Source organism: Denticeps clupeoides, chromosome 8 (genome assembly GCF_900700375.1).
Source record: "Denticeps clupeoides chromosome 8, fDenClu1.1, whole genome shotgun sequence".
Classification (NCBI taxonomy): domain Eukaryota; kingdom Metazoa; phylum Chordata; class Actinopteri; order Clupeiformes; family Denticipitidae; genus Denticeps; species Denticeps clupeoides.
The window spans coordinates 6347333-6362924 of record NC_041714.1 but is presented as its reverse complement, the minus strand read 5'-3'; the positions used below and the strand labels follow the sequence as shown (position 1 = coordinate 6362924).

Genomic DNA, 15592 nt, shown 5'->3' with positions numbered 1-15592 from the left:
AGTGGCACCTTGGTCGAACCTGCAACCTTTCGGTTATGAGTCCAATTCCTTACCTGCTAGGCCACCACTGCCACAATCATTATCTCATCAAGTGTTCAACTGATTTAAATGTTCATCTGCTAATGTGGTCATGTGGTGTTAACCCTCTCCTACATGTGCTTTAATGTACAGTATAATACAGAATTACTGTAATGTTACATTCACAATTTACAATTATTTTATTTTTTACAATTATTATAGCAGCCAGAAACTTCAAAAGCCCTGTCTTTGTGCACATCACTATATCAGTACAAAACAAGTTTTAATTCTCTTTATTGCATCATTGCACCTTAATAGGTTATAAAATAATACCTGGAGTAATCTGGCTATTGTTGCTTTTTTTGTGGTTAGATGCTGGTTATTTGTATTGAAATATGAATTATGAGTAAAATATGTTTTGCAGATCATTTACTGCAAATACACAAATGTGGATGATGACCACACAAACCTTTTTTGCATTGCAGTCTGCCTGGTCCATCCTAATGTAACCCCATGGTAAAAAAATATTATGGCTCTAAATAATAAATATATGTCTCACATGTTGTGTCTTTGAATGTGTGAGTCCATATAGCTGTGAGCTGTATTTGAGCTGTATTGAGTAAGCCATGCAGCTGTCTGTTTGTCTGAGAACACAAGCGTTGGTCTAATTTGCTACACAAAGGAAACATTAACTTTGAAAGATGATTATCAATTTTGTGCCTGAAACATACGCATACAACATTTTTTCTATGCAGTCAATAAGCTTCGTCCTTTCAGCGTCTCGGCGATGCCTGACGCTGCTGTCCACAGGAAGACAACTGCATGTAGGTCCCGCAGTTTACGCTTGATTGCTGTGCTTTACTGTTTCAGCTCGGTGATGCGGCGGACAGAGCCGAAGCTGGGGGTTCCGCTGCCCCAGGTAACGTGGTCTCTGTACTCCCCCGGGCGCAGGATGTACTGGCGCCCCCGGTAGTGCGGGTGCTCGTAGAGGATCCAGTAGCCGTCCATCACGTTGCAGGAGGAGATCTCTCGCGCTTGGAAGCGTTCCTGAAGGCTGGGACAGTCGTCGGCCAGTTCCATCACCTTCCCACTGAAGCTGGATCTCTCAAACATTTTCAGCCGGTAGTTTCCAGAATACTGCGGAATAATGCAATTGATAGGAAAAGGTCACTGAAGTGGCCACTCATTACACCAGTGGGTCATTACACCATGATCCTGGAGGGTACCAGCCCCGCACCACTCCCGATTCAAGCCAAGAACTGTGTGGTGATGGCCAGAGAGACTGTGCTAAATGAGGGTAAACCCCCCCCCCCCCCCCCCCCCGAACAAAAAATGCAGTTTAGCTGCCCACCATGGCCATTGATTTACAATAAGTACTTATCCAATATTCCCAACAGCCTGCCAAGAGACCCTCGTTTCTGACAGACACAGACTAGATGTTGTCTTACGGCAGGAATCATGCGGCAAGAGCGGATGCAGTTGTTGAAGCCCGCCCAGCGGTGATGGTCGGGATACTTCCCGCGGCTCAGGATGTACTGGTAGCCGCCATAGTTGGGCTTCTCGTAGGCCACCCAGCAGCCACTGTCCACGCGGATGGAGTTGCAGCGGGAGAAGTGGGAGTGTGTGTCGGCGCAGTCGCTGCTGCACTGGAAGTGGCGGCCCTCGAAGTTCCTGCCCTCGTAGAAGATGATCTGATTGGAGACAGTTGTTAAATTATACTAGGATCTGGTTTTTGGTGCAGAGGAAATAGTAATTGCTTTTTAATAATGGATTTTTAAGGTTGAAACTAGAAACTAAAAGTGTTGAATCGCAAATGTGTTTTAGGAAGCATTTCAAAATTGCTTTGGATTCAGTTCACAAATTTGACGTGTGTGTGTGTGTGTGTGTGTGACTATCTGTACTATCTGTGCTTCTACTGGGGAGGGGCACTGACATTAAATGCAGCCTCTTACCTTGCTCATTGCGAAGTTGGAGATCAACAGGCAAGAACCAACCCGGCGCTGAAGCTTTTTATGTGCTGGTGGAAAGGGCCACACGCCAGTGCTTTGTCATTGAAATGACACAGGCCCTCATGTCAGCACAAACCAGTCGTCACGTTCCCTGTGCTTCCATTGCACTGAGCACATCACCCCTTTATATCTGCTGCTTTTGTCATGCAGACTAGCACTTTATTGTATAAAAAAAAAAAACACAGTTGCCAACTTTGTAAGTGGAAAAAAAACCCTGAATGGTTTAAACATGTATTTGCACACAAATGCAATTCCGCATGTACATTTAATTCATATTGATGACGTGAATGAAACAAAATGGTTATTTATGTGAAGCTTTCATTATTGTATATGTATGAAGCCTGCAGTTGCAGATGCACTTGGGCCACATCACCGGTTTTTGAAGTGGTTCCCGTTTGCGAATGGTGTGACCTCAGGTCCAGGGCCCTCATTTGAACAGAGGTGAACACACTCTCGCGCTGACAGACACTTCTCATGCGTTTTTAGGAAGTGACGCTCGTCAGCGAGCATCAGGAAATGAACTGTTACTTATAATACATTCAGGGTGACGAGCTGAGAAAAAAAATTCACGCTGGTTGGGCTGTCAAGCGACGATCGACACAAAACCAGGAGCAAACTTGCACATTAAAGCTCACTAGCGAATGAGAGATTGGCACTTTGTTTTGGATGCACAACCTTCAGCTTCTAGTGAGTATCTGTTATCCCTCCCTTCTGAATTTTATTCATGTAATAATTTTACTAATGTGTTCTGGCAAAAGTGCAGAACACAACCTAACTTTACTGATTGCTGTCATGTAGCCTCAGAGAGCTCCTGATGCTGGACTAAATATATAATATATATATTTCATATATAAATAATTAAACATATATTTTATACTTTCATTTCTGAGCCCAGGTTTAATTGGCTTCTGCTTTCAGGGCATTATATTTACAGTTACATTACAGCCATAACCACACCACTGACTGCCTTTACTGAGGAAGGAAGTGAATTGTGACTCGTAATTTCCTGTTGTCTTTGCATATTAAATTCAATGAGTTGAATAAAATGTATTAACATAATAACAATGACAGCAACACTAATCAAAAGAATACTATTAGTACTAATATTCATTTATTACTGCTTCTCCTGCATATAATAATAATAATAAGAAGAAGAAGAAGCTGCTAACTACAGCCAGAATTTTAAACCCATAAACTGGTTTAATGACAATGAACCTGATAAACCTGCAAAGTTCCACTGCTGAGCTGGAAACATCATTACCTCACCCTGGAGAAATTCTACTTCAAAAAGAGTGTCCTGCTGCCTTTTGGAAACAAATGCCGATATTGATTATTTAGTTGTCTGCAAGGTCAACTCCAGACAACTGTCCTATTCATTCTAAAATCCGCACTGAGACAAACCTGGTATGGCGAGTTTAGTCTGTGTCCTCTGTATTCTCAGTGTTTTCTACTGCACCGTAACGACTTGAATAGTTTAATTAATCCTGTTTGTAGTTTTTCTGGGTATGATGACAGTATATGATGTTGTAAATTTAATGGAAGTGACGTTTCTGTGGTTTCAGGTTATCAGTTTATTAATGTAAAAACATGCATTAAATGAAATTGTGAAAATTAACCGCAATGTGCCTGACCAAATGCCTTTACAGATCCCTTTTTACTAAGTTATGTGTTAGTACAAAGCAAGCATTCTGTAATCTTTTTGCATACTGGCATCTGGAAGTTAATAAAAATGCCTAATTTGGGTCTCTCTTTAGCAAAAGTGTATGGATACTCATACACCAATAACCAAATGATGGGGCTTTCACCACTGACAGATGCCTAAATGGTAGTGTGTCCTATTAAGGCTGAACCTAGTAATTATATAGTGGAAACATATACAGAACGTATATTATCATTTTACATAAATTCATGCTTTTCCAATGGAAGTAATAAATAAAGAGTATTAAAAAGTATAAATATAATTTTTTTTCATGCGTGTTGATTGTTGATGGTTTTTCTTTTTCACTTTTGGCATATGTTCTCTGTGTTCTTACAAAATTGATTTTATATGTTAAGATAAAATACGACACTAAAAGGGGAACCATTTAGATATGAATACAACTCATGACTGTTTTGTTGGCTCTTCTTATGCAGGATCTTCAGACATGGCTGAGGTGATGATAGTTTTCACTGCCGAGGCAGAGGCCTGGGCTGAGTATTTGCTGAAGATATTGGAGGCATCGCATAAATTTGCAAAGAACTCCATAATCCTGCAGGTGGTAGATGAAGAAGCTCCATTCTGGGAATGTGACCTCACAGTCTTCTGTGACACCAAATGTGTTCTGCTCCTGGTCACGCCTGTATTCCTGGACCTCCAGAGTGATCTTGAAGTCCTCCACACTTTTCAAGGTCTTCTTTGCCCACCACACAAAGTGGTGGCATTTCTGTGTGGCGTCTCAGAGTGTAACATTATGATGGAATATTTTGAACACTGGGACAGTTGGAGAAAATTGCATGCAGAGGATGAACCAAGCCTTTATGTTTCCACGATACTAGAGTGCATAGTCTGTGGTAAGTTAAGCACATTTTTTAAAGTTTGCAGTGGGTGCAAAGTGTGTGGATGAATTGATTACATTTACGTCCAGAGTGATTTACAACCAGTAAGTCAAACCAGTAAGTGGAGTTTGAACCTACAACTTTGTGATCTTCTGGTTCACAGGCGGTTGTGTTACCCACTAGACTACTGCCACCTGCATTGGCTATATATTAATTCAGATATGTTTCTATTAATTAATAATTATAATCAGAATTCAGTTGAATGAAGTCCACATTCCTTGTCAGCAAGTAATTTGATAAAAATAAACCATAGTTGGAAATTGACTTTGGACCAACACATAGTGCGGGTGTCATTCGTTCGCCTCTAATGGTAATCAAGACATACGAATGCCGAATTATTTATTATTAAAATTGGAGCAGTAAGATGGGTAGAAAGCTTTAGCTAAGTCAAAAAACACCAAAACAGACAAATCCATATCCTCATGAAAACTAAAGCATTTGTTCAAGGCAATGTTTTATTAATTGATAAAACTACATGTCCTAGGATCTGTTGATTCGATATCTCATATTTATTTTAAAAAATAATTATAGATTGCTAATATTTAAAATTGACATTAATGTGTGGTAGACAAAAATTCAACCTCACTCACTGTAGTCCAAAAAAGAAATTTCTATGGTTCATGGATCTATTAGTAATAAGCATGAGCCATTTAAAACTGAACCATCTGCCCAGTCCCTTGCACTTTTTGGCAGTATGTAGCAATCATTTGGATAAAAAAAAACATCCATGCTTCCTTATTCTCATAACAGTACATGAACTCTCATTTGAATGACGAGTGCATGTACTCAATCAACCTTAAACAGGGTTTTTTGGCGGTTTGAACGAGGCTCTGTGCGTACAGGCGCTGAGTGCGAAGAAGGTATCCAGGTTTGGCCAGAGTCCCCGAGCAGGTCTACCACCACTGAAGGAATGACAGAGGAACTCGCGCCTCCAGAAGCACCCATGGATGAGGATGATGTGCCGCCAATAACGAACCAGTATGAAGAGATGCCTTCCACAAGCCAAGACTGTCTTACTGTACAGCCCAGCAGAATATTGTGTGGGGTAAGCACCAGGTTATTTTAATCAATGAATCTTGGTTCATTTCTATAACCAATTAACCACGTAAGGAAGTAAACAAGTATATGTCTAGATGTTTAGTCTGTAGAGGTATGACAATCAACTACTTCAGTGCAACACGGACAATATTTTTTTCAAATGTGAGTGATATTTTTGGACACAAGTGTTCCTCTTTTTCGCTTTAGACACAGGAACTGGTTTACATGATTTTGTCCAAAAAGTTGGATGATCCTGAAAATGTTCAAATTGAGGTTTCTTCGGAAGATTCCACATCAAAGCTCATACCCGGGAACCCGGTAAATGAGTACACCATTAGCTTCAGGTCACCAGGTATGTGCTCTTTGTTTCACGGCAGCACACAGGAACTTGTCTCTCCACTTCAATGCCACTTCTCATTTTCCTGCTTCACTTGCATTTGCATTTGCATAACTCTTTTGAACCCCCCCCCCCCACCAGACATGCCAGCAGGAGAAGTTACACTGACACTGTATAGCAAGCAGCTGGCTGTTTGCTCAGCCCCTCTGTTGTACTACACCGCCATGGAGGAACTGAACTACTTTCTCCGAAAAGCGTCGGATCCCTTGCAGTTTATATGTCAGGTAGTTCGGATTATATCAAATAATGACTTGAAGGAGCGATATGACACTTTTCATTATAAGCTCACAATTCAGAAAAGTGTCATTCAATGTGATGATAACAGCCTGCTGCTCTGTGCTACCGTTGGCCGTTTAGGCTTTTAACATCACGTACAACGCTACTGAAGCTCTGGACGATTTGCTAACTGAGTCGCTGGAATCACGGATGCCAGCAAACGGACTTAAGGTGTTTGGAAACAGTCAAGTCGAAAAAGACAACATGTCAACCAGTATGATCTTTTTCCTTTACAATTCACCGTACCATTACTTCTTAGAATAGGACATATTTCATTTACTGTGTTAATGTAATGAGCAGCTTGTAGTGAATAGGTAATCAAATTTGTTCTTTCAGAAATGAGAATTATATCTCACACACAGATATTTAAATTCATAAACAAGACGTTTATTCATAAACATGTTTCTTGCAGGTCAGCGAAATGAAGAGCTTCCCACTCTGCTTCACTTTGCTGCCAAATATGGCCTGGAGAAACTGACCAAGGTGCTGCTGCAGTGTCCAGGCGCACTACAGGCATACAGTGTGGCTAACAGGGATGGGGAATACCCCAACAGCCTGGCCCAAAAGAGCGGCTTCTTAACATTACGACAAATGATGGACGACCATGTAGTGAGTTGTTCCTCCAAGATCTCCTAAAATATGTTAATTTCAATGACAAAAAAAATGTTGTATAGAAGTACATATTTAAAATTGCACATTTCAAATAGATATCTGTGTGTGCAGCATATACATTAAGACTCTTTCCAGTTTGCATTTGAACATGTTAAACACGCATTAGGGAATTCGGTAAGGAAATTGGGACCAAATTAGCGCATTTAATGGCACAACTGGATGCTGGGATTGTAATAGAGAGTAGTGTATGGCTGTGTGTTTGTGTGGATTCTTTACATTTTATCATTGTGAATGTTTTTTAGAGAGTTAACATGGATGTTTAAAAGCTGAATTAACTCCTTGTTGATGTAGAACTACAGATGAAACAGGGTAATTATTTTTAGTTCAGACAAACATTAATAGGCTTTCGGCCAGAAGAAAAACATGAGTAGTTGTCCACAGATACTTTATCAATTCTCTAGATAAAAGCCAGTGGCATTTTTCTGCACATGATTTTTATGTTCATGGTATCCAAAAAGGAGCTGTACTCTGCCTTGAGAATGCAATTGTTCCTGCACAATTGAATAACTTTTTTCTATTCCAGGAGATGTCAGATATAGAAAAGACTGACGTCCAAGAATTCCCTGCACCAGATGTTGCAGATGTGTACGAGCCCATGAGCAACACGTCACAGGACAGTGACAGAAAATACTCTCTCACCGAGGACATCTATGAGTCAATGAGGGAACTAATACCTGAGGACGGCTTATGTAAATCACTTTCGGGGGTTTGGACATTAGATGGCATCAGGCTATTCACGATAAGATAAATATAACAAAACAAATTGTAAATGTTCTATTCCCCTAGATGCCTATATGGAGAAAACATGCAACTCTGAGGAGGCGATGCTGCGAAGTTTCTTTGAAGGTAAAACCTCAACTGAAAAAGTCATTTTTGTCCTCAGACAAGCCTTGGTTTTGGCAGTGAACTTATTTTTCATATGAACCAAAGAGCAAAATGTGCGCCGTGTATTGATTGTGAGATAAACTCCTACGGCCCTCAGCCCAGGCTGCATAAAAAGTTTATTTCTGTAACCTCAAAGTGACCGTGACTCATACAGCCATTTGATTAAAGGGGTTGAAAATGGCAACTGGGAAATGGAAAAAAACAATTATGTCACCAAAACCTGACACTTTCCCCTCTGCTCTTCAAAAAGTGAAAACTACACAATATTCAACAAGGTCAAACCAGTCGGATGAATATAACCCACATGGCGGACACGAGGACGATGCATTAGAGTATCCAAACCCAGATGACAAAGAAGATCCATACAACCTTTGTTTAAATGAACAGATCTATGACTTTGTAGACGAGAGTCCACATAACTGTGTTCCGGTCAAAATAAACCGGCCTCCAGCACCCATCCCCAGACCAGCAAGGCCCCCTGAAACAGAGGAAAAGGAAACCTACATATCACGAGGTATGGTTTTCTATCATAAGTACGATGAACCGGTGTCTTAAAGGTACAGTGTGTGATTTGTATAGTTCGCAATCTTTCAAGAATTTCATGCACAAAACTGCATTTTTTGGTGGGAAAAAATTAGCAGTACTAACACACTTGACAACATGTGAGTGCCTGATCAAGCCATGATGATCATGTGGTTGGGCTCCGTAGTAGGGTAGATGGGCCTTGAAGCCTGGAATGAAGTCTGGATTGAGAAGTAGGGGACCTACACAGTCTTCTTATGCTCCAGGGTTTTGTACTGTACCTCTAGTTGTCTGTGGGAAGAATCAGGCTAGATTATTTCTTCTTCATTTCACCAAATGTTACATTTTCTCATTTGCTCATCAACACTGTTTGACTAATAGAATTGCAATGCTACCATTATGGTTTTGTTTTGCAGTGTTTTCGAAAAAAGATGAGCAGTATTCCCAAGGTAATGTGAATTTTATGTATTACGCTATCTTATGCATTACCGTGCAAAGAATCGTTTTACAGGAACGTAAATTAGACTATTAGACTATACTGTTTGCATTTGAAGCATCCGCCACATCTACATTTGCATCACTGGGCTTCTGTCTTTATCATTGCCAGTGAATATGGAGAGGAACAGACCACCCCATGCTAGCCAAGAGCAGTCGTCAATCGCAAAGACCCCTGGCCAGATGCAGCTCATAGCTTTACAGGAGAAGGTCAAGATGGGCTCCATAACCATAAATGAGGCTGTGCAGGAATTTAAGGCATGGCAGGATAGAAAAACCAATTCCCTGCGAGTTCAACAGGTACAAAGACAGATGACAATAAACTTTAGATCGAAAGCAAACAAGCTCTCTGATTTTTTAAAATCTGATGCCATGAAATTCCAAAGCTTTTAGTTGCCATAAACAGCTACATAATCTTGCAACCCAGCTGCGTAATGCATCAACCTTAAAGAGAGACCTTCAGTGAACAAATCCTCAAAAACACCAGTACAGAATGTGTAAAACCACCAGCAATTTTTGGACAAATATTAGAATGAAAAGGAATGAATGGGTTATGTTCATGTTGACTGTGTGTTCCCATGTTTAATATTGTGGCATGCAGGATGACGAAAGAATGAAAATTTTAACAAATACTTGGAGAAGAAGTGTGTGGGTAGCTGTAGTGCACGGAGAGAATTGTACAGTAAAGTATCACTGCAGTTCTCCCATTTAAACGTCCACTTGCTTTTAAATATACAGAAGTACCAAAAGTTAAAGTACCATGATTTATTATGGATGTAATGTCATATTTTCATTTTTGTAAGAGCACTCTAATGACTGCAATGATATCATACAATTTTTTATCAAATGAATACAATAAATCAATATTTTGTATGAAACATTGAAGGGAAATAAAATTCCATGACATAGACCCAAGCGGCTATGAAATCACAAAATGAGAACAGAACACGTAGATAAATCTGGAAATTACTTGGAATTTGAATTAGTTTTCCTTTGCAATATTGCACAAAAGCAAATGCCAAATGCATACATTTACATATTTCTATGTTCACTAATTTTTAGCCAGGAACTTACTGCTTAGTTTTGACTGGTTATGTTCCCCATTCCCCCTACATAGAAAATTGAACGACAGACTTTGCAGAATGTAAAGAGAACAATATTTAGGTAAAATGGAAATACTTTAGTAAAGATTTCCAGTTGTGTCAAATCTTCTATAGACAACATTTCATATTTAGAACAATCGCAAACATTATCTGAGCTTAATGATCCACGGTGTGCAGTTTTAACATAAATGAATATTACTGGGGTTCATTTTTATTCCTTGGTTCAGGACAGCTTGCAACGCCTGCGTGACAGTATCACTCGACGGCATAAAGAAAGAGGGAGGACGTCAGGAGATGGTATCTATTCATTCGTTCAACTTTATAGTGAAATATTGGCTGGGATTATAACGTGTCATATGTTTTAAAGACCTGGAGATTACGGCCCCCATGCAGAGGAACCTCCTGTGGGACATGAGCATCGAGTGCTCCGTGTACGAGTCGTCCCCGCGGGTGGCGGCCCCTCCACATCCTCCCAGTTCCAGACCCGTTCAGAGGGGGACCTGGCAGACAGGCAGCACCTCCAGCAACTCCAGTGAGATCTCTCAGTCTCTTTTTCCTCGTGTCCCGACGTGAGACGTTCCGTCATTCGCGGAGAGACGGTCGGTGATGCTGCATTTCTGCTCCACCCGCAGGTGCCGAGAGCAACCGGCTGAGCACCCTGAGCAACGTCAGCTACAGCAGCGCGGAAGGGGAATTCGAGGTAACGCCATGAACTAAAGAAGACACACACTGCCATGCGGCCTTCACTTTGACACACTTTCTGCTGTGCCTGTGGTTACTGCAGGACAATCCAGATTTAGGGCCCCTCCCCCCTCGACCGGCCCGGCACCCCGAGGTTCCACCGGTGCTCCCACCACCCAGGGTCCCGCCACGTTTCCCAGAATGGTAGGAGACCTCCCGCTCCGCTCTCCTCGCTTGTTCTCCTTTAGCATCTCTGGAACGCAACACTGAGCGTCAGACTAGCATCATTGTTTTCTGTTCCATTTTTGCCGTGCGGAGAGCGATCCGGTGAACGTGGCTTCCAGACGTGCAGCGGGCCGTACAGGAAGTGACACAGATGAGAGGAAATATGCCCCTACCACTCACGGCCCCCCACACAGCCAAGCGGCCATCCACCCCGAGTTTCCGCCACTGTGGCAAAACTAGCAAAGGGTGTGACGTCACAGTAAACATGTCCTCTCACAATCATCATTTTTATAAATGTTAAAACGACAATACATAAACGTACTCATATGCACACATTAGCCAAACCATGACAGTCCTACGTAGGAAATAAATACGATTAATCTGTGCTGATCTTGGTTGATCAGGCTTGATTCATGGTCCAAATTAGGCTTTGGCCCATTAAAAAGTGAAGTGAATGTCATTGTGAAACACTGCAGCACAGCACACGGTGACACAACGAAATGCGTCCTCTGCTTTTAACTTGGTGAGCAGTGTGCAGCCATGAGAGGCGCCCGGGGAGCAGTGGGTGGTGGCACCTCAGTAGCACCTTGGCGGTTCAGGATTTCAACAGGATCGCAGCCTGCCATCGTAGTCGTGGTAGATGTGCTGTGCTGATTAGCGACGTACTCTGAAAAAGGGCCGATTTCAGTTTTTTAACCACAAACCTCGCCTCTACGTATATGGTAATGCTACTGTACCTCCACCAAGTGGGGTATTTTTTTATAAAACAGGCCCCTTCTGAGATAACATCTGAGTGCGAGTGCCTGGCTGCCTTAGCAGGAAGGGTTCGGTCCTCAGCCTGCCAGATGAACTGAAAGATAAGCGCCCGTGAGCGCCTTAAGATGGCTGTTAACTGTCTCTCACGTTCCCCCGCAGCGTGCAAGACGAGCGCTTCATGCAGAGCCCCGCTCGCATCCTGCCCCAGACGCCTCCCCAGCGGCCCACACCTCCTCCGCCCATACCACGCAGAGCCAGGTGACGGCTGCCGGTCTCACGCCCCGGATCTCTGACTCCGCCCGAAGAGCCACGCGGTGAGGAACATGCGGCAGAAACTCGCTTTTGAGGCTGCGAGGGCCACTTCCTCCAGAAGGCCTTACATGGCCCGGAGCACGGCGAGGCGGATGGGCCGAAGTGTTGTCTGGGACGTTTATTTTTATTTTTCCGTCTGGCCATTTACAGCTTGTTACATAGAAGAGTTATTTATACTGAACTGATTTGAGTGGGGTGTTGAGAGGTGTAAAGAAAAAAAAACTTTCATCTATTTAATACGTTTAGAACTCATCTCATTTGTATCTCTTGCATCTTACTGTTCAGAGAAATACCAGATACCAGATGATTTCGACTGTGTGTTTTTATCACAGTTTGTATAAACTAATATCTGCGAGTGAAAAATCATACCAATATCATCTATATATATCATCTAAAGATATATAGTGCAGTTAATGTGTATTGATTACATGAAAATGTTTGTTGGTTGCCTTTCATGAACCCAGGATAAAACATTCCTGATCAGTTTCTGTCCAATCAATTATATTTATTTAGATTAAATGAAACCATTTTTTTTTTGGTTGTTTTATGTTTTTTACATTAATACATTTTAGGCATTATATAATTACACTATGCAATTGTTTGGTAGAATTTCACCTGTTTGCTTGGTTTTAATAATAAAACATGCATTCACAGCATTTATCAGACGCACTTATCCAGAGTGACTTACAATCTATAATTACAGGGACAGTCCCCCCTGTAGCAATTTAGGGTTAAGTGTCTTGCTCAGGGACACAGTGGTAGTAAGCGGGATTTGAACCTGGGGCTTCTGGTTCATAGGCGAGTGTGTCACCCACTAGGCTTCTACCACCCATACAAATAAAATTGCACCCATGCAAATAAAATTGTTCTGCAATATAAGAAGATTAGTGGAAGATAAGTGCACTGGTATGTGATGATCCTGAATGATGATCCAGATGAAGGTGTCCACCCAGTTGCTGCCTCCGCTAAAAGCATAATTTATCTATTCATGCTTGAACAGCGCCACCAAGTGACACATTTCAGTTTCGTTAAGTCATGTTTGAAGTTGAAGTTGATTTTATTGTCATTTCAGCAACATACGTGTTACACAGTACATAGTGAAATAAAATAACGTTCCTCTGGAACGTGGTGCTTTTAATTCAGGGTGGATTAAAGTCAAAAGCAACAAGGGAACTGAATAGCAGAAATCCTTGGTGTGAAACACTGCAGCACAGCACACAGTGAAACAACGAAATGTGTCTTCTGCATTTTACCATCACCCTTGGTGAGCAGTGGGCAGCCAGGACAGGCGCCCGGGGAGCAGTGTGTGGGGACGGCGCTTTGCTCAGCACATCAGTTTAACCTTGGCAGTTCGGGATTTGAACCATCAACCTTCTGATTACGGGTCCGTTTCCTTAACTGTTAGACCACCCCTGCCCCGGAATATCTGGAATGTTATGTATCAGGATGGTAGTAGCTTAGATAGTAACACACACACCATGAACCAGAAGTCCCAGGTTCAAACCCCACTTTCTACCATTGTGTCCCTGAGCAAGACACTTAACCCTGAGTGTCTCCAGGGGGGACTGTCCCTGTAACTACTGATTGTAAGTCGCTCTGGATAAGGGTGTCTGATAAATTCCGTAAATGTAAATGTTATATACTTTGACTTCAGAAGATATTTCCTACAATAAAACCTAACATGGACATGATAAAATCTAACTACCTTCAGTCCTGCTAACTGAACTTCTTCAATGGTGAGGCTCTTATAACGCTCTTATCATTAAACCTTCTGAGCACATCTGAGCTGCCACAACCCCATAGCTCCCCCCAGGGGGAGCACTTGGCGTAAGCTACATCATCAGGCTGCCTTCTGGAACATGTGCTGCATGGCTAGAAACCCCAAGGGACCCTCCTCAGTGTCCCCCAATACTTGGCATTACTCCACATATAAGCTGTGTCCGAGAAATACTTTTAAACTGTATTCAATTAATAACATCATCACTAGTTATAAGGGCCTCGGAGTGGCATGTCAGTTTGTAACGCGGACTCACACCTCAGAGGTTTGGAGTTCAAATCCCAACTGCGTGTGTGTGTGTGTGTGTGTGTGTGTGTGTGTGTGAGACAGCCCTGTGTGGGTCTCTGTCCCTGCCCCCTCCCTGTGCCCAGTGTCCCGGGACTAAGCGGTTATGGAAAGTGACAGAGTAATTTATTATATTAATCATACTTAAAGCTGGGTCAAAAAAGCCTGATGCTAACACAGCAGACCTCTATAGTATGTTGAATCCTCATATACGTCTTAAAATGAAACTTTCCTACGAAATGGGACAGGCTTAAAATCCAGAAGAAGACAACACTGCGTCTCATTTAACGCCAGTCTGGAGATGCTGGAGCTGCGCCACGCCTCCCGGTCCTCCTCACCGAGGGGTGTGGTGTGGTGCGCGGAGAGGACAGGAGGAGGAGAGGGGGACAGGAGGACAGGAGAGGAGCGGCAGCCTCTCGGTCATTGCACCTCGGGGAACCCTGGACCGCTTCCTTTCCGAGGTGAGCCTGGCGTCCCGTCCCGTCCCGCCGCTGGAAACGTCCCGCGGACGCAGGGCTCAGATGACGCGCGTGATGCGTGATGCGTGATGCGTGATGCGTGATTCGGGGAGCTGAAGGTAGACAGTCCTGTGCCGCGCTGCGGCGAGGCGACAGGAGGCGTTTGGACGCGCAGCGGGCATTTCTGGAGGGTAACGGTACACCGCGTCCTGCGCGACACGTTATTATAGGGTCGTGCGTGAATATTACACGGGGCTGCGAGCGGGGCCCTGTTGCAGCGCATTTAAAGTGTATCATTGTTTTGTAATTCAGACTAATTTAAGGTAGCTTTGGGGGGGGGTTTCATTCACTGTGCCAGTCGTTTTTATGAATGTACCTTTTGCATTGTCCTTAACAGTGTTGTCAACCGTCCCGGACTAAAAAAAACATGTGTTATCTGGGCCTCTGATATAAAAAAAAAAAAAAAAAGTGGAACAGGACTTGCTGTATGCTTTTGGGGGAGGCATCCAGCACGATGTGTGAAAGAATGACAGAAATAGACTCCCTATCTGCAAAAAGCCTTGAAGGAGCACGCTGTGCGTACGTCGCGTCCGGTTCGCAGTGTTACCGTCGGACCCGGATCTTGCCCATTTCAGTCCTGGCCATGCACATTAACATTGTTGTGTATGGGACGGGGCTCTTTAGTTAGAATGACCGCCTGTAACCATTGGGATTTTTTTTTTTGAAGGCCTTGGTCTCGAAGTTCACTTTTTGAAGTCCTAGACTACTCTGTGACCAGCTGAAAAGTGTCAGTGCTACACACTGCTGTCCTGTTCAACGCTTTCGCTGCTTCTCTGCGGTTTTCATGACTGTCATTGCAGTTCCATTGTGCAAAATGCCGTCACTGCAACATTTGCAATGACCTGTACTTTTACATTTGACCATGATTCAAATGTTAGTCTTTTTAAAAGTCCCAGGTTGGATGAATAATTTGTGTTAGCTTGTTAATAATTTATAAGCTGTGCGTAGAATCACATTACAGTACCTGTGTCTGGTACTGACTTGAACGAGAGGAATCCAGGGGAAACATGACATGGAGCTATGGTGAT

General features: G+C 42.7%; 3 protein-coding genes across 4 annotated transcripts in view; 2 read left to right on the top strand and 1 right to left on the bottom strand.

The window, feature by feature from the left end:
* Positions 1–295: 295 nt before the first annotated feature.
* On the bottom strand, positions 296–2115 carry LOC114795781 (gamma-crystallin M2-like). Its single transcript, XM_028989416.1, has 3 exons — positions 1971–2115; positions 1467–1709; positions 296–1155 (listed from the first exon to the last, which is right to left on the bottom strand). The coding sequence occupies exons 1-3, from the start codon at positions 1977–1979 to the stop codon at positions 877–879; spliced, it is 531 nt and encodes a 176-aa protein (XP_028845249.1). The 5' UTR covers positions 1980–2115; the 3' UTR covers positions 296–876.
* A 421-nt stretch (positions 2116–2536) lies between these two features.
* On the top strand, positions 2537–12522 carry pik3ap1 (phosphoinositide-3-kinase adaptor protein 1). Its single transcript, XM_028989458.1, has 17 exons — positions 2537–2714; positions 4161–4577; positions 5465–5667; positions 5868–6012; positions 6139–6281; positions 6415–6547; positions 6746–6942; positions 7529–7694; positions 7792–7851; positions 8141–8404; positions 8829–8861; positions 9020–9207; positions 10238–10307; positions 10378–10542; positions 10643–10710; positions 10795–10895; positions 11832–12522. Exons 1-17 carry the CDS (start codon positions 2669–2671, stop codon positions 11932–11934), a joined length of 2502 nt encoding a protein of 833 aa, XP_028845291.1. The 5' UTR covers positions 2537–2668; the 3' UTR covers positions 11935–12522.
* Positions 12523–14395: 1873 nt separating this feature from the next.
* Positions 14396–15592, top strand: part of sorbs1 (sorbin and SH3 domain containing 1) — a 43817-nt gene continuing 42620 nt past the window's right edge. The window contains exon 1 of one of the 2 annotated variants that reach the window (XM_028988828.1): positions 14396–14507. The gene's annotated coding sequence lies outside the window, so the exon portion shown is untranslated. Of the gene's footprint in view, positions 14508–14616; positions 14696–15592 lie in introns of those variants that run through there. The other variant, XM_028988829.1, reaches the window with a different exon arrangement.